The 24,142-nt window shown below is 33.3% G+C and overlaps 1 protein-coding gene across 3 annotated transcripts; it reads right to left on the bottom strand.

Annotated features, from left to right (window-relative positions):
- Positions 1 to 384: 384 nt before the first annotated feature.
- LOC121974771 (DNA-3-methyladenine glycosylase-like) lies at positions 385 to 8,384 on the bottom strand. Of its 3 annotated transcripts, XM_042525994.1 has the most exons (7): positions 8,065 to 8,383; positions 7,852 to 7,923; positions 7,520 to 7,643; positions 5,058 to 5,128; positions 1,019 to 1,074; positions 764 to 821; positions 549 to 680 (listed from the first exon to the last, which is right to left on the bottom strand). In XM_042525994.1, exons 1-6 carry the CDS (start codon positions 8,350 to 8,352, stop codon positions 806 to 808), a joined length of 627 nt encoding a protein of 208 aa, XP_042381928.1. In that variant the 5' UTR covers positions 8,353 to 8,383; the 3' UTR covers positions 549 to 680; positions 764 to 805. The 3 variants fall into 3 exon arrangements, with proteins under 3 accessions (XP_042381927.1, XP_042381928.1, XP_042381929.1); XM_042525993.1 differs by lacking the exon at positions 1,019 to 1,074 and having other exon boundaries at positions 385 to 680; positions 8,065 to 8,380; XM_042525995.1 differs by lacking the exons at positions 549 to 680; positions 764 to 821 and having other exon boundaries at positions 1,019 to 1,103; positions 8,065 to 8,384.
- Between the last annotated feature and the right edge of the window lie 15,758 nt (positions 8,385 to 24,142).

Below are 24,142 nucleotides of genomic sequence, written 5' to 3' on the forward strand. Positions count from 1 at the left end.
CAAACTCTGTTTCTAAGTACTTCAGTTACTGTACTTCTTCTATTTCTTCTCTCTCCAATAGAGGAACTGACTTGAACGTCAGAGGACCTAGACAGGGATCCCCACCCCAATCTTAGGTCACTAACGTTTTATCGACTCGTCTTATTATGCGTAGGATCGTTGAAGGACTCTTCCAGATCTTCAGGAGGCCATCTTCATCGAGAAGCATCGTTAACCAGAGCTAGTACACCACTTCGCAGATTTCAGACAAGATCACTACATAAGATTACTAAAATGTGATTATTCAAATTACTATCTACATCAAAAACAATTTAGATTCATTAAATAAGTTTAAAATGGATAATAATGACAAACTAATTACAATAAAGATCATAAACATGCCAATTGCAAAATCACTCGACGATTTCTTGAATAGTTTGAAGTGTGTACTTAAAAACGTCAAACAGGTTTCCATCAGTTTTTTTGTTTCTTCTATAATACATAGCGGTGTATATACCATTCCAATAAAATTGCAATTTATGTAGGACGAAGTGTACTTTTCGGAGCACTTATCCAGGGAGTACCAGCAATAGCAAACCTCCATGGTGCAGTAGCATGCTCAGGCAATGCATACTCAATGCCCACACGAGGTCCAACCAGTATCTTCTCAGGCAGAGGACCATCTAATAATTCTAATCCTCCTGCGAAGATGAGAAGCCTTGCTGAAGATCAAAAACCCCAAATTCAACGAAAAGAACTTCATATGCAGAACAATGTGACATACCAGGGCTGTAAAGGGAATGGTTTGACCAAGCAGTGGTTAACCCTAGTGCCTGACCAACCTATCCATGAGAATAACCTTAAATAAACTTCAGCGATCTTGTAATACAAACAAGAGCAAATTGAAGAAACATCTGCATTTGCTTTGGCAATAATAATTTTCAACCAAGTATTAAATGTAATCAAAGTTATTTAAAAAAACTAGGGTGCATGTTCATGCAAAATTCTCACAGATTTTCATTTTGACGATCATGTTTACCTCTGTTCAATATTTAAATACAAACTGCAGGGTTCTCTGACATTGCATACGACCTTCTGGAGAATATGGAAATTTTCTTTTTAAACTGGCTAAATCAAAAAAAAAAAGTATTAATGACAAAATAATTTGTCAGAAAAAATTTAGTAATAATAATTTTTATTTATTTTTGGTAATTCGGATATCCAGCAATTCTATCCGACTAATCCTGTTAGTGACCAGTCTAGTCCCAAATTTTCCACTAGCCACTAGAGTAAATAGAGAAGCACTCATGGAGGTCCAACCACGCAGCCAACGTTCTTAGGTTTGTTGTCGCACTTGAGGAAAATCCTTGCAGTGCGTCATACCTGGGATTCGAACCTTTGATGTCGGGTTAACTTGGAAGATCTAACCACTGCACCATAGCCTCGAGGGCTAGTAATGATAATTTTATTACTAGATTGTCTCCTATGATTAAAACTATTAATGATAGTACTATTGGATTTGCTATTAAATATGGTATTAGTGACAACTTTTTTCATTGTTAATTGGCAATATTGTAACTAAATAATGCAATAGTAATAAAACATTATTATCACATATATAATTATCTACATTATTATCTCAAAAAATGTTTTAAGTAATACCTGTTTAATATAAGTTGTGTCAACTTTTTGTAGTGCTATATTGAACTAGTTATATGTCAAACATCAGTTGATAAGAAAACAGTCGTCAATATGCAGAATACATGTAGCTTCTCAGGTGCAAAACTTCAATATATCACAAAACATGTACTGTAATAATTGTCATTAATCTTCTATTTTGAATCTTGCTACCTTGCCACCTGTTCTTATTACTGATGGTTATCATATCCCTGTTAAAGGAAAAGGCTCTTTACGAGTATCTCCTCAGTTTTCTTAGGCAAAGTGGTTTATGTTCCAAAGTTTTCAATACACTTATTATCAATCAGAACCCTCATGAAGTTCGTGTTTCACAATGTATGGATAAAGAAGCCTTGGTGAAAGACTATCACCTTTCTTTAAAGCACTTACTCTCACTAGAATTGGCATGAAGAAATGACATTGTCAACTTGATTATCCTTTAGTATGTAAAACAAATGAGTTTATTAGAGTTCCACCGTGCTAACCAAATTCATAGTGTGAAGCATGTGAATATGGCCTCCATATACTGATGAACGTATTTCTTCTTTCTTTATCCAAATTCACTTCGATACAAGTCCTAGTCATGTATAGATAATTGCACATAAAACTCATTCTTGGTGTATTTAGATTTTTTATTACAAAATAAGAACAAATTTAAATTTAGACACTAATACTGCTCTAGAACACATGTTATCAGTGCTTCATGAGGCATCCACTAAACCACATGTGCACATACGTCTCTGTAGGATATTGTTGTGAATGCATAAATCAATATCTTTTTTGATGTTACACGTGCTACCATATTTAAGCAAGAAAATAAAAATGAGAAGATGCTATTATTGTTGGATATATGTGAATGGAAAAGAGGTGGAAAGGGAAAAGACTTCATTGTTTGTTGGTTTATATTAATTCACAAACATTGATATTATGAACAAATACATAGGGAGAGTCTCTCTCTGTAAGTATCCCGTGATGATTTTGAAGTAATCAACCAATTCAAGTTAGGTTCTATGTGTGTTTGATGTCTTGTATCTAAGTGTGCAGGAATTTAGGAGCACAAGAAGTCGAGCGAAAGACGCAGCTAGTGAGAAGGATGACACGGAAGAGAATCGACAGGCTCGGGATGAGAAGCTGGAGCGGAAGCTTGCTCAAGGAGAAGGCCGAAAAATGGGTTCGGGTGAGCCCTATTTCGGATGGCTGAAATCACCTAAGCGAGCGAAGCCGGAATGGGGAGAAACCGGACCGTCAACAAGTTGTTGACTGTCGCCCGAACTTGGTCTAGGCGCTCGGACCCCTGGGCAGCCAGGGCACCTCCTCGACGCGCCCTGTGCGAGGACTATGTCAGCACGGTCCGGGTGCCCAAACTAGAAAAAGTTTATCTTCGCTGAACCGTTGCGACGTGGATAAAACTTTATCCATACCCAAGCACCCAGAGCCATTCCAAGCGCCTAGAGTTGTCATATCAGTAAACGGTCATATTCGACTAACAGGCTATAAATTGGTTTCAGTAGTTTAACACAACACTTGAAAACGATCTTCTTTTTGTTCTACTTTGTAATCTAGTGCTTAAACTGCTGTAAAAGGCTTCTCCGCCTAAAGGATATTTGATAGTGAACTTTCAACGTCTTGGACTAACAATCTTCAGATTGCAAACCAAATAAAAAGATCTGCCGCTTCTTTCTTTCTTGTTACTTAGTTTTTATTAAACAAGAGTTTCTTAATTTGGTTTGAAAAGTCGCGAAAGATTTGATTTGATTTTATGGGCAATTCCCCCCCCCCCCCTCTTGTCGGCCTTAAGGGGACCAACACTCTCTCCCCGTCTAACAGATTAGTTGAAGTTAAATTTCGATTTCAATTTAGCAATTTCCCCTCTATCTCCGGCAACAAGATTGTCTAACACTGATCTCCTACTAAACTAATTAATCATATAACTTGTTTTCTACATGTTAAAATATTATTTTTTAGCTTTATCCTAATCCATTTTTAAACTTTGTTATTAAGAGTTTTTAATTGTTTAGGTGTTTATGATTTATAGTTAGACATGACAAGGTTAGCTCCTATACCTTTCCTGAGCACTCTCACAATTAAAAAGGCTATAGGAGGTCTTATGATCCGATGCCTCATTCTTTGAGACCACAATATATTTCCTAGGCTCCATTTGTTTTGCAGAAAATATTATTCTAAAAACTAATTTTTGGATTTACCAAACAATGCAATGGAAAATCATTGCCAATGAACAATTATCTTTTGGCAATAAAAAATATAAGCAGTTTTTAAGACAATGACTTCCATTGAAAAATAGCATACTTATTTTTCCCATCCATCAGCAAGGCCTCCACTCTACAAATACACCGCTCTATGCACCCATCCAAGCAAGCCAATTGACCCAAGTAGACCATCAAACCGAGTGATCCAGGCAAACTAGACACTCGATCAAATCCAATAAGTTTGGTCGGGTTGAACAGATTAATCAATTCAATTGAGCAACATGAGTTGGGTGGGCAGACATGTTGATCGAGTTGATCAATTAAATTGGGTCAATTTGATTGGTTAGGTTGATCAATTCATTTAGGTCGATGGGCTATCGATGGGCTAGACAATTAGGTCAGGTTGAGTAAATCGGTCAATAGGATCGTGCCAAGTGGTCTGATCATGCAACGCAGGTTGGTTAGGCTAAGCAGGTCAATCAAGCTAGTCGGTCTAGCTAGGCCTATTGGTCTGGTTGAGCTAAGTCCGGTTGGTTGGGTCAATCAAAGCTGGGTGGGATAGTCGGGTTAGTTGAAATAGGTAGGTTGGTTGATGATCAAGGTGATTTCCGTCAGCTGAATCAAGTTGGCTAGTTGAGCTAGGATGGCTAGCAGATCGAGGTTGGTTGATTAAGTCAAGCACTTTGATTGGGTCAGGCCAGTTGGTTGGTGGAGAAATCCCATTAGGCGTGGCAATCAAGCCGAGATGACCTAGTGGGTCAGTTCAAGTTGGGTGGGGCGAGCTAGCTAATTGAGTTAGCCAATGAAGTCGGTCAATTGAATCAAGATAACCAGGCAACTAGTTGCGCTAAGTAGACCAATCAAGCTAATCAAGCCGGGCAGACCAAGCAAATCAACAAGACCAATTGGCTCGGCCTAGAGAAGAGAAAAATATCTTTACCTTTATGCACCAAATGCAAGAAAATAGTGTTCAACATATCTTTGTAATATATCCAAACAATAGAAAAAGTTCTATGTTCCTTGAGAAGGTAATGGATGAAGTAAACTTAAGCTAGTCTTGGTATAAAACAGATTGTCTTTTTGTAACAACAATAATATTGAAAAACATCTCATTTGCTCTTGCTCTCTATAGCATGTAATGTACAAAATCATGAATGAAATAAACCAAGAATGTGCAATGGAGATAAAGTTGACCTTTCCAGGCCCTGTTAACAGGACCGGTTTCTCAGTGTTCTGGCCTCGACGTTCTTGTATGGTCTCCAGACCTGTAGTTAATCATAAACTTATTAAAACAGCATTTCCCTCTCAAGGTGTATCCTCTTTGAATTTCACATAAAAAGAATCACTCCTATACTACCGAGGCAAACAGAAAAAATCATTGATAAAAACTTGATTCTTTCCACTCGGATGCTTAAAAAAAAGCAGGAATTAAGATTCATATATTGCAGCAAAGAGTACAAAAATGTATGAGTTCAGAGTTCTCCTATTTTATGAAAACACAATGGTAGTACAATCCACTATAATTCCTTAAATTTCTAAAAAAAAAAGCACATACTCCATATCCCATTGAAAAAATGCACACAACATTGGAGAAGAATTAACCAACATTTAATAGAGCAAGAGAAAACTCTGGGAAATCCATAAATGTAAATACATGAACAATCAAATAATATACAGTCAATTGTCAATATATATAAGAAATATATTTACTTTAAACAATTGCCCATAATAGACTGATGAATAAAAGAAAGAGTACAAAAACACGAGGAGTGAAAGATAATAGTTAAAGACAAAGTGAAAATAAAATAGGAACATGGCACATTATTTATTTTGTTGAATATCTTGATGGAGAAATTTCAGTTTAACCATAACTTGACCAGGATCCAATTTTAAACTAATATAAAGATCTTAATAGGCACTGCTATGTTGTGTTGTACAAAGCAATCAAAAGTTTCTTGTAGCTAAGATGGACTGAGAATATTAAGTGAACGATATAAATGCTCAAGGTTTTAAAAAAGCGAACGCAAATGGTATGCATTAATCACTATGTAGCTAGCACATATATGCAGGTGCACATATATATTAGCATTGATTCAAAAATTACTATTTATATAAGAAAATATAATAACTATCAAATAAAAAAATTCACATACAAAATAAATGTACGATGACAATGTAAAACACATAATACATAATACTATATTGATCAACAATGTAGCACATATCAATAGAATATATGAACATGCATATAATGGAACACATGCACCCAAGTGTTGAAACGTTTAAGTAATAGCACAAGTTACCAACCAAAAATTCATCTTTTGTAAGTATTTCACAATCAACAACAACAACAACAACCAAGTCTTATCCCACTAGTTGGAGTCAGCTATATGAATCCTTTTACGCCGTTGAGCTCTATCTCCTATTTATATCATCTATACTTAAATACATTTTATCTTGTTTTATTGTTGCTAACCAATTTTTTTTTTTATCTTCCTCTTCCTCATTTGATATGTGTGTGTCATAGTTTCACATCGCCTAACTAGAGCATTTATTGATCATACATGTCCATACCATCTTAAACGTATCTCTCGGAGTTTTCCCTCAATAGATATAATTCCAACTTTCTCTCTAATGTTTTCATTTCTTATTCTGTCCATTCTCGTATGTCCATACATCCACCTTAACATCCTAAGTGTTTCACAATCATAAGAAACTTATTTTCTGAGGATAAAGATATCGTAAAAACCATTATTATTTGAGAAGGAACTAGGACATATATAACATAGAATTTGTCTGACTAACCCAATCAGATTCCATTTATAACAATTTTAATTTGTTGGATGCCTGCATATACGACTGTATATATAGCAACATATATGAATAGGGGGCAGCCTAGGCCTCTTGGCCCCACATATTGAAGCCAAGTGCATATGTTATATGTGATGCTGCCCCATGCTGCAAACAACTAAGTGGTTGCTTTTTAAAAGCAAAAATGCTTCTGGACGATGAGGAGACCAAAATAAGAGAACACAATGCATGAGGATTATTGTTACCAATGAGATATGTCTCAGTGTCACTACATTAGAGAAGCAAGTCAAATCAACAAGATCTCTACACTCCTCAAGCCACATTAAAGATTTGAAAAAACAAAGGAGAGTCTACTCTGTTGTTGTTAATTGGAAGAGCATACGGAAATCCTTCTATTAGCATTTGCCCCAGTACATACATCAAACTTGATAATTTAAGACAAACTAGGCATGTTTGATGCAGCAAACTGGCTTGCTGACCAGGCTTGGTATCCCAAAGTGTCAACTTTGAGTTGAAAAGTTAGCTAGAGGCTTTTTGCCTCTCTCTCGAGTACAGATCTTTTAGCCTTACCAAGTAGTGGGCGTGTTTTAGAAATACAATTTTATATTTTTGGAAAGCAGATGGCACTCAAAGATGCATGCCATAAATGAGCATAAATGTCTTAAAAGTTTACAGAGCCAACAATTCAAATTTTGCTTAGCCAAGCATGCCATACAATGAGCATAAAAGTCCTAAAGAGTGCAATTAGTTGTTCATCCAACATCATTACCGGTAGAAACAAAATTCAAGTATCCATTCTTTTGACATGATTTTATGCATGATTAGACAAATAGAACCAGTTATACCATTAATAGGCGCACATGAGCGAATCAAGACTGCAGCACCAACTCCCTCCTTATCTGCAACAACATTGAGCATCATATGGAGTCCATAGCACAGATATACATATGCATGCCCTCCTGGTCCAAACTATCACAAAAAATGGAACAAGAACAAATCTTCAACAATAATTCTACATTACTGACAATGGAAAAAAAAAAACATAATTATATAACAGATGCTTCACGTCAGGAATTTGCCTCACAAACTGGTCCAAATTCATGAAGGTTCATTCTAGTTATGCAATCTATATCTACCTCCGAAGAAAAGACAGCACAGGGACCAACAAAGAGCTTACTACAGGAGCAGTTCTCGAAGTGATGCCAAAGCGACCGTGGCATGCCGAATCGTTGGGCCTATATGCTTCCACCTACAACAAGAGGTCATTTCAAATTCAAAAGACACCAAAAACAACGGCAATACTCCAGTCCTCTGCTACATCCCCAAGTTAGGGCTTCAAATACGGGAAAGCAAAGAAAGAACACAAGATGGGAGATAATTCGGGCTTTACCTCGGTGATCTGGAGAATGACATCGTCTCGGCGGAGGAACTTGCCAAGCAAGCGAGGCGCTAGCTCGAGCGAATCGATTAGGAAGAAATTCTGGTGCAAGATAGCGCCCGGCTTCGAAAGAGGGGAAAATCCACCCACCATGCGCGCCGCCTCGGGCTGCTCGACGGATTTCGGAGGTCTGCCCTTTCCGACTCTAGCGGTTCTACGGTACCTCCGCGCGGTTCTTTTGAAGCGGGCCGTTGGAGCATCGCCGTCGGTCGTCGCGGCAGCCGCAGCCTGCCTCGTCATTCCCACGTGGAAGCTCCAAGATTCGTGCTGGGTCACTTTGGACTGCGCCAAATCGAACTGTGCGGGTGAGATCTGTCGGTGACCTTTTATGTTTGTGCAAATCTTTAAAATATTTTATTTATTTATTTTTATAATTAAGATGTCGACTATGATTCACCTAGTAATAATTTATTTATTTTTATAATTAAGGTGTGGTATACTGCCTCACTTAATTCTGAAAATAGAATCTCCAACAATTTATCAAAAGGCGGATTAAATTTAATGTATTTACCAAAAAGTATATCATCATTTAGTATTTACCAAAAGACACAGATAAATGATATATAATACTGAATATAACCCTCCCGCCAATCTCCTCTGATCAGTCATCATTTTCCAGACATCCGAATCACATTTTTGAATTACTTTGATTTTAAAAAAATAAATTCGATCATTAGTGTACCTCCCTCTTCGTGACATGCGAGTGCAGCTCCCTCTTGTGAAACCCTAGTTTAGTGACCTCGAGTGTTTCTCAAGCGGCATCAAGCATTTCAGTTCAATTAAAAATCAGGACTGTTCGCACGCCAACAGTGAAAGATTCTAGGGTTTACATCAATCAGCTAATATCATAATGGCGCAAAGACGTCGATCGGGTGCATCATCATCCTCTCCACATCAATTAACTGTAAAAGTTATCATTTTACAAACTTTGTGATCTTGAGAAGCTGAAATAGTATGATTTTAATTTTTTTTATTTTTATAAAGTATAGGGTTCAGTTGATGTTGGACAAAAACTGCATTGGAACAGTATCCTCGGTCACTTTAAAAGTTTTTTTCAACCATCCACGAAGAAAGGAACGCATGAAGGGTCTGTTATTTTACATGAGCGACACATAGTGCTGATCAAATAGACACTCTTTCGTATTTTTTTGGACATAGAAGATATGCAGCACATCCGTGGGATTTTGGTAAATATATTTCAAAATTGAGATTCAAGTAGTCAAACCTTTAGATTCTCAGGTACAATTTATAATTTTGTATTTTAATCACAAAGTAGTTGTATGGTAAAATTTAATGTTTTGCTAAACCTGGGCCTGATACGATGCCGTATCAGGCCCAACGTGGGCCTGATATGGCATCGTATCATGTCGACGGTGTTCCTAATACTTTTGTATGTGTTGACAGAAGTCTAATAATAATTTAACTTGGTCAGGTGTTCCTGTTGGCTTCACAAGATGAGACGTTTCATTGCTGCTTGGTATTGCAGACCGTGGAGCTTCAATTTCGATCAATTTAGCTAAAGCATCCAGTGACCTCTTTCTAACTTACTTCTCAAACAAAAAAGAAGCTACTAGATCAAGAATTGAGGAGTTGCTTAAATTTTATGGCAATCGCGTTGAAGGCGAAGATGATGTTTTATTATTTTGCAAATTCTATATTTTGTATATATTTGTTTGTGTCTTATTTTCTTCTAGTACATATAAGGTCCCGTTAAGTCTTATAGATATAGTAGATGATTTTGAGAATCTTGATAGATTCAACTGGGTTGAAACAATCCATGAATTTATGGCTCCACAATTACATAAGATTGGGGACATATTTTCATCAACTGAGACAAAACCGTCTAACATCAACCTCCCTTACCTAAAGGGATTTGCTGGTCTTTTGGCAGTAAGTGTATAATTTATGTGAAATTTTTTAATATTTTGCGGACATTTTTAAAATAGTTAACCCTTGTGATGGTGAATCAGGCATGGTTTTTGGAGCATGTTCCAATCTAAAAACCATACAAAATCAAAGGAGCAAGAATAAATAAGTGGAGGAATATTCCTTCACATATTAGTAAGGTGAGAGAATTGATTGACAAAGTCTCATCTGAAGAGGTAAATTTTGAATACTTTGACTATAATTTGGTTAAAAATTCTTGTTTTAACATGTGGTTTAATATTCTTACAGGTTGTGATTGACCTAATCCCTAACCAAGATGAAAAATCATTGCTTGAGAACCTTGCTGGCGTTGCTGACAGTCCACCTGCAATGGAGGCATCACAAATTGAAGTCACTGAAGTAGGAAGGCAGATTAATAAGGAGTGTTGTAATTGCATTATTCAAGCAAGCAGAATTAAAGAGCTAACAATGGAGAACATGCAATTGAAGGAGAGGGTGAAAGAATTACTTAAAATAGTTGAAAATAAAGGCATGAAATCGTAATATAGCGAGCCTGTAGACGATCCTCAAATTGAACCTGTAGGTGTTACAACAAGAAGTAGGAGAGGACGTGACAGAAGTCGCTATGATTACAGGGACACTCCAATTGATAGTCCATTGTGGCTCAAAACTTTACATAAGAGGCAGCGTAGAAATATACAAATAAGTGAGCCTGCGGAGAAAGATACAAGTCTAGGAGAAGGAAAAAAAAGTTGTCAAAGAATATGTTGTTGTGGGCAAGGGGAAAGGAAAAATGGATTTGGATGAAATGGAAGAAGAAATTAATATTGTACAATTGATGGAAGACAAATCTGATGAAGAGGTAGAGAATGATGTAGATATGTTTGCCAAATATGACAAAATAAGGAAACAAGCAATTGCTGTAAGACGATATCTGCAAATTTCATTGTAATTTGTTAAATTTAATGGATTATCTAATTGGATTTTTTGTTTGTGTGCATAGTATGTGAAGAAGCAATTTAAGTCTTCCAAGAAAAAAAAACAAGACGAAGAGGTGGCGTACTTGTTAAAAGCCTTGGAGGAAATAAAGTATGTAAATTACATTAGTCAAGACTATTATATGCTTCTCGTATCGTTTGAGCTAAGGTTATCAAAATTAAATTTATAAAAATAATCTCTGATTTGTTTACTTTGTAGGTTTACAAATGATATAGTTTGGGAGGAACCACCCTTTTGTTTAAATTTGTATTCCCTTTTATCTGGTGTGAATGGAGAGATGTTGACAAGAGGGGATGTAATCGACACGTATTGTAAAATTCTATTTAGGGGGGCATTCCCATCTGGAACCACATACAACAAGTCAATATATTGTTCAACATTCTTCACAATAAGGAATTGATTTTAGTATAGTAAAATTTATAATTCTTTTTATTATTTGGTTATGTATGTATGACTTTGCATATTTGTAGTCATTAATGAAATCATCAAGTAAGTTTGCCTTCCAACACTTGATAAAGACGGATAGAGGAGATGAAGAGGTAAGGTATATATTTATACCTTTGTGAAGTGATAATGCACACTTCCACTTGCTGCTGGTAGACACCAAATCAATGACGTTCAATCAGTACAATTCTCTAACAAGTGGAAGTAAATACAAATATGAATTTGAAGCAACGGTGAGCATCTAATAATAATGTGTATGGTTGTATTTTAATATAAATGCTAGTTGATGGAAAATAGAAATTTCCTCTTCAATCTTCAGGTATCAGATTTTAAATTATATAGTCGTGAGCACGTTGCTGCTATTCATCCAAACTTGAAAAGGCAATATCCGTTCGATAAATGGGTCTCTCGCACAATAGAATGTTCACAACAACAAGCAAGTTAAATCGAGCACAGACTGTGAATATAAATTATTGATAAAAAAATATTGACCATAAAAATGTTGTTGTTTACAGCGTTGACTGTGGCTTCTTTGTGATGCAATACATTCGATGTCTTCTATATGATATAAAGATGGACTTCAAACAAGGAGACATGAAAAAGATTAGAATTGATTTAATGGTATCAATTTTGAGGGATAAGTATTTTAAAACATTGGATTAAATATCCAATCTTGTATGGCAAAAACTTATACAGAATGTAAATGAACTTATTACGTTGTGTAGGTAGTTTAATATCTTTGTATGTACTCTTTGTTGTATAATACAGTGGTATGTAGTATATGAGAAGATTATAAACTGTCACTGGATTATTAATAATATTGCATAGTGATTAGTCAAATATAAATCACAATATACAAAATGCGATGCTGGTGCTTATCAGTGGAAAAAGAGATAATGTATATAAGTTATTGTAGGACCGTTAGATTCGATAGAGGGGGGGTGAATATCGATTCGAAAAACAAGAGTATAAATACGCAGCGGAAAAGTAAATGAACACAGTTGTTTTTTACTTCGTTCGGAGCCTGTGACGACTCCTAAAACAGATTGTCCGGAGGCAAATATATATCCTGTAAAACAGATTGTTAGCACAATTAAAGTTCAACAAAGTAATAGCAAAGAGTATGACTTAGATTCCGTCTTTCCGAGACCGGAATCTAGTCACGATCTCGACTTAGATATCCGAAATGGATCTAAGTCGGATCGACGCCTAATGTTCCCTTCCCGGGAACGCGTCCTCACAGTCACTCCCTTCCAGTGACTTACCTTGCTTACCTGTCAGACGTCCGGTCAGCCCGTCGACCCGTCTGGACTTCTCGCCAAGCGTCCGGTCAGCCCGTCGACCCGCTTGGACTTCTCGCCAGCTATCCGGTCAGCCCGTCGACCTAGCTGGACTTCTCGCCAAGCGTCCGGTCAGCCCGTCGACCCGCTTGGACTTCTTGCCAGCTATCCGGTCAGCCCGTCGACCTAGCTGGACTTCTCGCCAGCTATCCGGTCAGCCCGTCGACCTGTCTGGACTTTTCCTGCACACTTGATCAAAGTGTCAGACAACAACACAACTAACTTAACCTATTTGTCATTCATCAAAACCTGGGTTGGACCGTTAGTGCTACCCGCACCAACAATCTCTCCCTTTTTGATAGAATGACAACCTGGTTAAGTTAGTGAAAACATATGCAAGAAACAACATGCATTTATGTGGTTTTAAAGTTTGTTAGTTTGTATTTTCAAATTGGTTTAGCTAACTTAACCACCTAACCCTCCTCTCCCTTTGGCATTCATCAAAAAATGAACAAAGGTAAATAATCATAGTGAAGACTTACTGTAACAGGTAATCAAATTTTGAAAGATAACTAAGTTTGGTTCAAAGTTTGAAAGATAAAAGTGCAATTTTTAACACCAAGTTAAAAAATAGTCAAGTTGACTTGGGGCAGACAAGTTGAGTTTTGAAAAGTTAAAGTTAAAATTAAACTTTTCAAGAAATAAAATTTTTGCCAAAATTAATTTTTAAGGCTAATTTTGGAAATAGTTAATTTTTCAAATCAGGTTTGAAAATTAGGTGGGATTAAACTTAGTTAAATTTAACTTTTTGAAAACTGGTGTTTTAAAAATAAGTTAGTTTTAAAATAGATGTAAAAAAGCATTTTTCAAACACACAAAATTTTAATTAATTTCTCCCCCTGAACTTATACTTAAAAGTTTGAAAATATTTGCTAAAAATATTCAAAGTAATTTTTTTTTTTTTAAATGAGGTAGAATTTTCTAGAGAGATTTTAAAGAGAAGATTAAAAAAATAACGCTTAAGGAGATAATTAAAAAATAAACCTCCCCCTGAATTTGATATTCCTTTAATTTATTAATCCTCCTTATTTATTAATTTTTCTAGGGGATTTAAAAGAAATTGAACCTCCCCCTGAATTGGTTACTCCCCTTAATTTAATATCTCCCCTTTAATACTAAGGTTTGGTTGTGTTAAATTTCAAAGCTCTAACACATTTGTCTAATTTAGTAATACATATATTATTATCTCTGTATCCTTGGTATAACTGTTTATTTGAATTTGATTAATCAATTATTAATTAATTTTAGATTCAGGTGCTTAACTTTAGTTTAAGGTTAAATAAGATAAGATTTTATTAATTCAATAACAGTTAAGCATTATCAATAATTTATTGATTAGTTTTTACTTGATTTAATAATTTAATACTTAGTGAAATAATTTAAATTTCATATTACTTGATTGAGCTGGTCAATGAAAGTGTTAGTTATAATTATTATTATTAAAAAAAATTTTAAAGGGATTTCTAAAACAGCATTTAAAAGGAATTTAAAATGATTTTTATAATATGTTTTATGTCAATTAACATATGTTTGATTCAGTTTTGATTTTAGATTTAAATTAATATTAGTGGTTAATTTAAGTTTAAGTTTAATTTCAAGTTTAAGTTAAAAATTTTAATTTTAATTGTAATTTCAATATTAAGTTTTAATTTAAGATTTAATTTTTAGTTAAGTCAAATTAAAAATTAATTTTAAGGTTAAAATGATGTTTAAGATTAAAAATGAGTTTAAAGTCAAAATAATAATTTTTAAAGTGAAAATAATCTATAGAAATAATTTATTATTACTATTTTTAAGTTAACAAAATTTCATTCAAAATGATACAAAATTTTTAGATAGTTTTAAAATGATTTTTAAAATATTTTTTAAATGATTTTTTTTTTTTAAATAATTTTTGAAATAATTTTTAAGTTAAAATAATTTTTAAAATAACAATAATTTTTAAAAGGTTTTAAAAGAATTTTTAAAGTTTTTTTTTTTAAATGATTTTTAAAAGAGTTTTTAAAATAATTTTTAAAAATGTTTTAAAATAAATTAAAAAAAAAATTTAAATGATTTTTTAAAAGAGTTTTTAAAATAATTTTTAAAATATTTTAAAATAAATTTTTAAAAGAATTTTTTAAAGTTTAAAATGATTTTTAAAATAGTTTTTAAAATGTTTTAAAATAATTTTTTAAAGTTTAAAATGATTTTTAAAAGAGTTTTTAAAATGTTTTAAAATAATTTTTACAAGAATTTTTTAAAGTTTTTTTTTAAAACGATTTTTAAAAGAGTTTTTAAAATATTTTTTAAAATATTTTTTAAAATGTTTTAAAATAATTTTAAAAAGAATTTTTTAAAGAATTTTTAAAAAGTTTTTAAAAGAATTTTAAAAAATAGTTTTTAAAGAATTTTAAAAATAGTTTTTAAAGAAATTTAAAAATAGATTTTAAAGAATTTTTAAAATAATTTTTAAAGAATTCTTTTAAAAATAGTTTTTAAAGAATTTTTAAAAATAGTTTTTAAAGAATTTTTAAAATAGTTTTTAAAGAATTTTTAAAATAGATTTTAAAGAATTTTTAAAATAATTTTTAAATATAGTTTTTAAATAATTTTTAAAATAGTGTTTAAAGAATTTTTAAAATAGATTTTAAAGAATTTAAAATAGTTTTTAAAGAATTTTTTAAAAATTGTTTTTAAAGAATTTTAAAAAAAAAATTTTAAAGAATTTTTAAAATAGTTTTTTAAAGAATTTTTAAAATAGTTTTTTAAAGAATTTTTAAAAATAGTTTTTAAAGAATTTTTAAAATTGTTTTTAAAGAATTTTTAAAATTACTTTTAAAGAATTTTTAAAATAGTTTTTTAAATAATTTTTAAAATAGTTTTTTAAAGAATTTTTAAAAATAGTTTTTAAAGAATTTTTAAAATAGTTTTTAAAGAATTTTTAAAATAATTTTTAAAAATAGTTTTTAAAGAATTTTTAAAATAGTTTTTAAAGAATTTTTAAAATAATTTTTAAATATACTTTTAAAGAATTTTGAAAATAATTTTTAAATATAGTTTTTAAAGAATTTTTAAAATAGTTTTTAAAGAATTTTTAAAATAGATTTTAAAGAATTTTTAAAAATAGTTTTTAAAGAATTTTTAAAATAGTTTTTAAAGAATTTTTAAAATAGATTTTAAAGAATTTTTAAAATAGTTTTTAATGAATTTTTAAAATAATTTTTAAAGAATTTTTAAAATAGTTTTTTAAAGAATTTTTAAAAATAGTTTTTAAAGAATTTTTAAAATAGTTTTTAAAGAATTTTTAAAATAATTTTTAAATATAGTTTTTAAAGAATTTTTAAAATAGTTTTTAAAGAATTTTTAAATTTAGTTTTTAAAGAATTTTTAAAAATTGATTTTAAAGAATTTTTAAAATAGTTTTTAAAGAATTTTTAAAAATAGTTTTTAAAGAATTTTTAAAATAGTTTTTAAAGAATTTTAAAAATAGTTGTTAAAGAATTTTTTAAAATAGTTTTTAATGAATTTTAAAAATAGTTTTTAAAGAATTTTTAAAAAAAATTTTTAAAGAATTTTTAAAATAGTTTTTGAAGAATTTTTAAAATAGATTTTAAAGAATTTTTAAAATAAATTTTAGATATAGTTTTTAAAGAATTTTTAAAATAGTTTTAAAAGAATTTTTAAAATAGATTTTAAAGAGTTTTTAAAATAGTTTTTAAAGAATTTTTTAAAAATAGTTTTTATAGAATTTTTAAAAATAGTTTTTAAAGAATTTTTAAAATAGTTTTTATAGAATTTTCAAAATAGATTTTAAAGAATTTTTAAAATAATTTTTAAATATAGTTTTTAAAGAATTTTTAAAATAGTTTTTAAAGAATTTTTAAAATAATTTTTAAATATAGTTTTTAAAGAATTTTTAAAATACTTTTTAAAGAATTTTTAAAATAGATTTTAAAGAATTTAAAATAGTTTTTAAAGAATTTTTAAAAATAGTTTTTAAAGAATTTTTAAAATAGATTTTAAAGAATTTTTAAAATAGTTTTTAAAGACTTTTTAAAAATAGTTTTTAAAGAATTTTTAAAATGGTTTTTAAAGTTATTATAATTTGAATTTGAAATTTGAAATTTAATTTTAATTTAATTTGAAATTTGAAAATTAATTTTAATTTAATTTGAAATTCGAAATTTAATTTTAATTAATTTTAATTTAATTTGAAATTTGAAAATTAATTTTAATTTGAAAATTATTTAATTTAATCCTTATTCATCTCACCCGATCTAGATTATCAATTAGGGAATCCTATAATTTTTTGAGATGAATTAGATTTAATTACAGAGTTTGGTTTAACTTGTGTTAGATTCAGGTTTGGCTTTGGTCTCAACAAATAGACATTCTTCGGATAAACTTCTAAGCTTGGTGAGTCACCTGGACATCATTAGAAGTAACCAACCCTTCGATGTTTTCCGAATAGTCCTATCCACGGAGCTTAGTACCAAACCTTGGTCTACCTAGTTAGGATCCGTAAGGGGTAGCTTCGGTCAGTTCTACTTGGCCAAATGCACCAGATCGAAGCCATATCTTTCTAGACATGCGATGCCCAAGCTTCCCCAACGTACTATCATCCAAAACTTCACCAGTACTACTTGTCAAGTTAAACTTTTTGTCCCTGTTTATTCTATTCCTAACTACCCTGCCAGGTAGGTTGGTTTTTGGGTACCCTACCGGGTAAGTTTGTTTCGGTTACCCTGTCGGGTAAATTATTTTTGGAGGTGCCAGCTATTCTGGAGTCTCCCCCTAAATTGTTGATTTTTATTTTTAAGATTTCTTGTATAATTAGAGTTAGTTTTAGTTAAGTTTTAATGTTTAATTTGTAATTTAAATTTAAGTTTTTAATTTTGAATTAATTAAATTGGTCAAATTATCTTTCTTTAAAAGAGTATATTTAATATTTAAATTTTCTTTCAATTTTAATTTTATTGGGTTAATTGACTTATCTTTCTTTAGTAGCTTATTTTTAAAGTTTAGGTTTTTATTTAATTTTGAGTTAATTAAATTGTTTGAATTATATTTCTTTAAGGGTTTATCTTTTAACTTTTTATTGATTGTTAATTTGAATTTTCTAGATTATTTTTGTTTAATATGTTATCTTTAACATTTAATTTTAAGTTTGTTAACTTCCGTTTTGATTTTATCAAAGTGTTTGATTTTATCCTTATATTTTCTTTACCTTTTAAGTTGATATAATTAGTGGAATTTATTAAATAAGTCTTATCATTAAAATTTAATTTTTTGTTAATTAAATTATCCTAGGTTTGGATAGAATTTTCTAGATTGATATTGTCTAGATTATTAAACAATTTATTAATTGTATTTAGATTGATATTGACCTTGTCATCCTTTTTGTTTGAATTTTCAAATTTGTTTAGGTTTAAATTCGAATTTTTAGATTTATTAATTATTTTCAGATTTTCTGTATTTTATAAATTAATTATATTTGTTTTATCAGAAAATATCCTAGGGGTATTTTCTGAATTAATTATATTTGTTTTATCAGAAAATGTCCTAGGGGTATTTTCGCAAGTATTGTCATGTACACTATTTTCACATATACTTTCAGATATATCCAAATTAACATGCACATATTTTAAACTACTACTAGCAAGGGTGTTTTGGTAAATATTACTAACCTTGAGCGCAACCCCTAATTCAGCAGGCTTCTCCGTTGGGTCTGACTCGAGTCAGGATTCGACTTTAACTTGATCTTCTAGCTCCATTGGCGTCTCGTGAAGCTTGATCAACTGGGTCTACAGCTCATATGCATTCTTGTATTTTTCTAGTCTGCATATGATATTGTTAGGTAAAATATTACAAATAATTTTACTTACGTTTTTATTCAGTTCCGAGTTCTGAGAAGGTTTTTTCAATATTAGCATATAATCGATATCTACGCTTCCTAAGAAGCATTCCATTCTTCGCCTCCAGTAGTTGAAATCTTCATCGTACGGTGGTGGTTCATTGGGGTTCCATCCTTCTTGAAAAGACATTGTTCTTGCACACAATGAAACAAAGACAAAATCCCAAGACTTGGTCTTGGATTAGCAGTGCTGGAAAAAATAATATTTCACTAATTTTTTTTTTTAAAAATAATAAAATATTATTAAAATATTAATAAAAAATATTATCTCAAATTTTTGAAAATGTAATATTTTGTCGATACTAAATAATAGTGAAAAGATGACGATGTATTTTTCAAAAACAGTTTTGGAGGGAAAAAATGAAAGGCGTACCTGCTCTGATACCACTTTTAAAAACGAACGATATATAATTTTTCTTTAAAAAGACCCCCTCTTTGTCTGATTGGTGGTTGCACCAAATCAGAGCGGTACCTGCTCTGATACCACTTGTAGGACCGTTAGATTCGATAGAGGGGGGTGAATATCGATTCGAAAAACAAGAGTATAAATACGCAGCGGAAAAGTAAATGAACACAGTTGTTTTTTACTTCGTTCGGAGCCTGTGACGACTCCTACTCGAAGGCCCGTGGTCCTTGACCACTTTCGTTGGGCAATCACTATCAATTCGAATATTACAGAGTTAAGTACAAGAATTGACAGATAAAGAAAATACCGACAATAGAATTAAAACAAAACCAGCACTGAGTCGGAGAGCTTTTCGTAGCGTCGCAAGAGCACAGAGCAGCAGATCTTGGATTCTTAGTTGATATTAATCTCCACCCTTGCCCCTTCTTTTATATGAAGCTCAGGGCGCCCCGGATCCCTTCCAAGCGCCCTGGTGAGACGTGGCAGGTCCAACCAGTGAGATAAAGTTTGCCTCCCGGGCGCCCGGACCTCCGGGCGCCTGGATTCCTTCCGGGCGCCCGGACCCTGTTTTCCCGCAGAATCCGTCCTGTAAGACAAACGTTAGTCCGGAGGCAAATATATATCCTGTAAAATAGATTGTTAGCACAATTAAAGTTCAACAAAGTAATAGCAAAGAGTATGACTTAGATTCCGTCTTTCCGAGACCGGAATCTAGTCACGATCTCGACTTAGATATCCGAAATGGATCTAAGTCGGATCGACGCCTAATGTTCCCTTCCCGGGAACGCGTCCTCACAGTCACTCCCTTCCAGTGACTTACCTTGCTTACCTGTCAGACGTCCGGTCAGCCCGTCGACCCGTCTGGACTTCTCGCCAAGCGTCCGGTCAGCCCGTCGACCCGCTTGGACTTCTCGCCAGCTATCCGGTCAGCCCGTCGACCTAGCTGGACTTCTCGCCAAGCGTCCGGTCAGCCCGTCGACCCGCTTGGACTTCTTGCCAGCTATCCGGTCAGCCCGTCGACCTAGCTGGACTTCGTGCCAGACATCCGGTCAGCCCATCGACCTGTCTGGACTTTTCTTGCACACTTGATCAAAGTGTCAGACAACAACACAACTAACTTAACCTATTTGTCATTCATCAAAAGCTGGGTTAGACCGTTAGTGCTACCCGCACCAACAGTTATATTGTACACCATTTCTATCTTCTTAAAACTAAAAACATGGTAACGATTATGATTGTTTAAAATATCAAATAGGCTCGGACCAACAGTCGGTTTCAAGAGCACAATGTCACTAGGTTCCGTGCCAACTGGCACGGAGCAATACCTTCTTATAAATAGGGTATAAATACGTTTAGACACCAGATATACCTTCTCCCCAGTCATAGCTTTACAGGGAACGTGATTTCAGGTAAATCCAAGTAGGGGAGGGCCATAAGTGGGTTTTGGTCAAAACCCACTGATGGACCTAGACACCTCTGATTCGACCCATTTCAGTTCGAGTGGTATTCTGGAGTTGCAAGGACTCCAAATCTGTTGCGAAATCGTATTTAAAGCTCTATAGGTGCAGGGAAAAAAATAAAATATAATCAGGCTCCGTTGGGCCTGATATGAGTGCATATCAGGCCCAATGTGGGCCTGGTATCGTATCGTTTCATAAAGCTTGAATCTATCTCCCCCTAATATAAACTCCAAACATTCTAACAGTGTCCTGATGAAAAAAATAAATAACATCAATTTTAAAAGTCCCCTTCAGAAAAGCTGTGCACTGTTCCGTGCCAAGTGACACGGAGCAATACCTTCTTATAAATGGGGTATAAATGCGTTTTGACACCAGATATACCTTCTCCCCAGTCAGACATTCACAGGGAACGTGATTTCAGGTAAATCCAAGTAGGGGAGGGCCATCAGTGGGTTTTGGTCAAAACCTACTGATGGACTTAGACACCTATGATTCGACCCATTTCAGTTCGAGTGGTATTCTGGAGTTGTAAGGACTCCAAATCTGCTGGCAAATCGTTATTTAAAGCTCTATAGGTGCAGGGAAAAAAATAAAATATAATCAGCCTCTGTTGGGCCTGATATGCTTAAATATCAGGCCCAACATGGGCCTGATATAATTGCATATCAGGCCCAACGTGGGCATGGTATCGTATCGTTTCATAAAACATTAAATATCCATAGTAGTTTAAGGCAAAAACTTGTAGGAAATTTAAATTAAGTTACGTAGTGTAGGTAGTTTTATATGTTTGTATGTAGTATTTGTTGTTTAATACAGTATTATGTATTATATGAGAAGAGGATAAACTGGAACTGGAATATTAATTATATTACATAGTGATTAGTCAAATATAAGTCATAATATCCTGTCGCATCCAAATTGCGATGCTGGTGCTTATCAGTGGAAAGAGAGATAATGTATATAAGTTGTACTGCACATCATATCTATCTTCTCAAAACTAAAAACATGGTAACGGTTGGGATTGTTTAGAAAATCAAATAGGATCGGACCAACACTCAGTTTCAAGAGCACAAGGTAGGCTTTGAAATTTTAATTAGGCATGTAAATATGGAACACCAAAGTAACTAAGTTACGGGGGAAAAAAAATTGGTTCTTAGTCCTGAAACTGCAAGAGGTACTGTTCTGTGGAAAATGGCACGGAGCCATATCTTCTAATCTATGGTATATAAATTCTGTTCGACACCATATATACCATCTCTCCACCAAGACCTTCACAGGGGACTTGATTTCATGTAAATCCAAGTAGGGGAGGGTCATCAGTGGGTTTTGTTCAAAACCCACTGATATACCTAGACACCTCTGATTCGACCTATTTAAGTTCGAGTGGGATTCTGGAATTTTAAGGACTCCATCGATGCTAGCAAATCATGGTTTAAATCTCCATAACTGTGGTGGCACATGATGGAAAAAAAAATCAGGCACTGTTGAGCCTAATATACTTGAATATCAGGCCCAATGTGGGCATGATATGACAGCATATCAGGCCCAAAGTGGACCTGGTATGGTATTATTTCTTATAAATTTATACTATCTCCCTCTTTCTATAAACTCAAAATGTGCTACCATGATCCTTATGAAAAAATAAAAAATAAATAAAATTAGAAGGTGCTACCATAGGGTTTAAGTCTATAGCATGACCATAAGTGGAATATGTGACAAATGGCACGGAGCCATACCTTCTAATCCATGGTGTATAAATTCTTTTTGACACAATATATACCATCTCCCCACCAAGACATTCACAGGGGACTTGATTTCATGTAAATCCAAGTAGGGGAGGGTCGTTAGTGGGTTTTGGTCAAAACTCACTGATGGACCTAGACACCTCTGATTCGACCCGTTTCAGTTCGAGTGGTATTATGGAGTTCGAAGGAATCCATAGGTGCTAGCCAATCATGGTTTAAAGCTCCATAGGTGTGCTGGCAAGTGATGGAAATAAATACAAATTCAGGCACCGTTGGGCCTGATATTAAAGAGTATTATTTCAAAATAATAATAATTAATTAATCTTACACATAAATCTAAATCGAGTCGATTAAATTTAAAATAAAATAATGGGATATCAGGCCCAAGTTTCAATCTGCAAAAGCGCACACTCTCTTGCTTCGGTCGTCATCTTCTTCTCGAAGTCATTCTACGCAGCTCCATTCGAGGCGTGACTCTACCTTCACCGACGTTCAAGAATCAGTTTCGTACGTAGATCGGTTGCTCATTTAGTTATGCTTTCTATAACCGTTTAACCTAGGGTTTGTGTGGGCATGTTAGAATAAGAGCGTAGTCGTTATTACAGGATCTAAGAGTTGTTTTTCTGGGTATGGTTATACAGTAGCTAGGTTCGCAATGGCAACAAAAGAAGCGTCGACAAGTGTGAGTGCTGATCGACCAAATTATCCAAGTTATGTCAACAGAGGAAGAACTAAAAGAATGAACTGGAAAAGTACCATTTGCCACTTCAGAAAGTTTATCTCTTCTATTACCCCGACTGCAGAACAAGAACAGAAGATTCGAGGCACACCTTTTTCGTGGATCCTCGACCTCCTTGATAGTTCTTTTGTAAGAGCTCAGGTACAAAATATGTTTGATAATTGGGATCATGAGGAAAAAAACTTTATCTTCCATGGGAAGAAGCTCAAATTTACAAAGGTAGATGTGGGACTGATTCTTGGCCTACCCGACAATGGAGAGATAGTTCATCTCGATTTAAATGAGGCTTCAAGCGCACTGTACATGGAGTTTTTCCGAGATTCAGATTGTTCTACCAGACATTTCGAGAAACTGATTAGGAAGTCGAGATCAAATGACAAGCTGTACTGTCAGCTGTATATCCTGTATTTTTTTACAACTGTTCTATTTTGTGGGAGTAACAGTGTTCTCAGAATACCTGTGCTCTCCCTAATTGACTATGTAGATGATTTTGACAACTTAGCTAGGTTTAACTGGTGCAATGCAGTATACAGTTTCATGGCTCAACAATTAGACTCCATTGGATTGGAGCTTACATTAAGACCAAAACCACAGGTTGCTGATGCAACGCCCAAGGCCCCCTTGCTCAAGGGATTTCCAAATATTTTGGCTGTAAGTCCGATTACACATATATATCACGATATTTGTAAATATTATAAATTATTTTTATAATCATATTGTACGTATAGGTGTGTGATCACATCAGCATTATTGATCCAGACCATCCAGAAAAATTGTCAAGAATACTACGGTGGAGGTGGCCTAACTATCATGTTGACACAGTCAAAAAAATGATAGACCGTGTAACTGCAGATAAAATTTTAGTAGATTTAATTTCGACAGAATCAGAGTTGGATTTACTATCAAATCAGCCTCAGCCAACTGAGTCTCTTGAGTTGGTTGGGCAAGAATCTTTACAGCAAGCCGAAGAAGGTCTACTGCAGTGTGACGATACGGTAGATTGTATTTTGTGCAAGGAAAAGGATAACAAAATTGATAGTTTAAAGCAAGATTTACATAAAGCTACTCAAAGTTTGGAGGAAGCTAATAAAAACCTGGCAACGGTAATAGAAGA

This window comes from Zingiber officinale, chromosome 4B, assembly GCF_018446385.1.
Source record: "Zingiber officinale cultivar Zhangliang chromosome 4B, Zo_v1.1, whole genome shotgun sequence".
In the NCBI taxonomy this organism is placed as follows: Eukaryota; Viridiplantae; Streptophyta; class Magnoliopsida; order Zingiberales; family Zingiberaceae; genus Zingiber; species Zingiber officinale.

What these genes read in the sequence shown, in the direction of transcription:
- LOC121974771 (XM_042525993.1), bottom strand. Translation starts at nt 8,352, where the DNA reads ATGACGAGGCAGGCTGCGGCTGCCGCGACGACCGACGGCGATGCTCCA. An exon ending in CTCATGTGCGCCTATTAATG is followed by an intron (nt 5,129 to 7,519) that starts GTATAACTGGTT and finishes GATTAACTACAG; the next exon opens with GTCTGGAGACCATACAAGAA. An exon ending in CCATTCCCTTTACAGCCCTG is followed by an intron (nt 681 to 763) that starts GTATGTCACATT and finishes TCATCTTCGCAG; the next exon opens with GAGGATTAGAATTATTAGAT.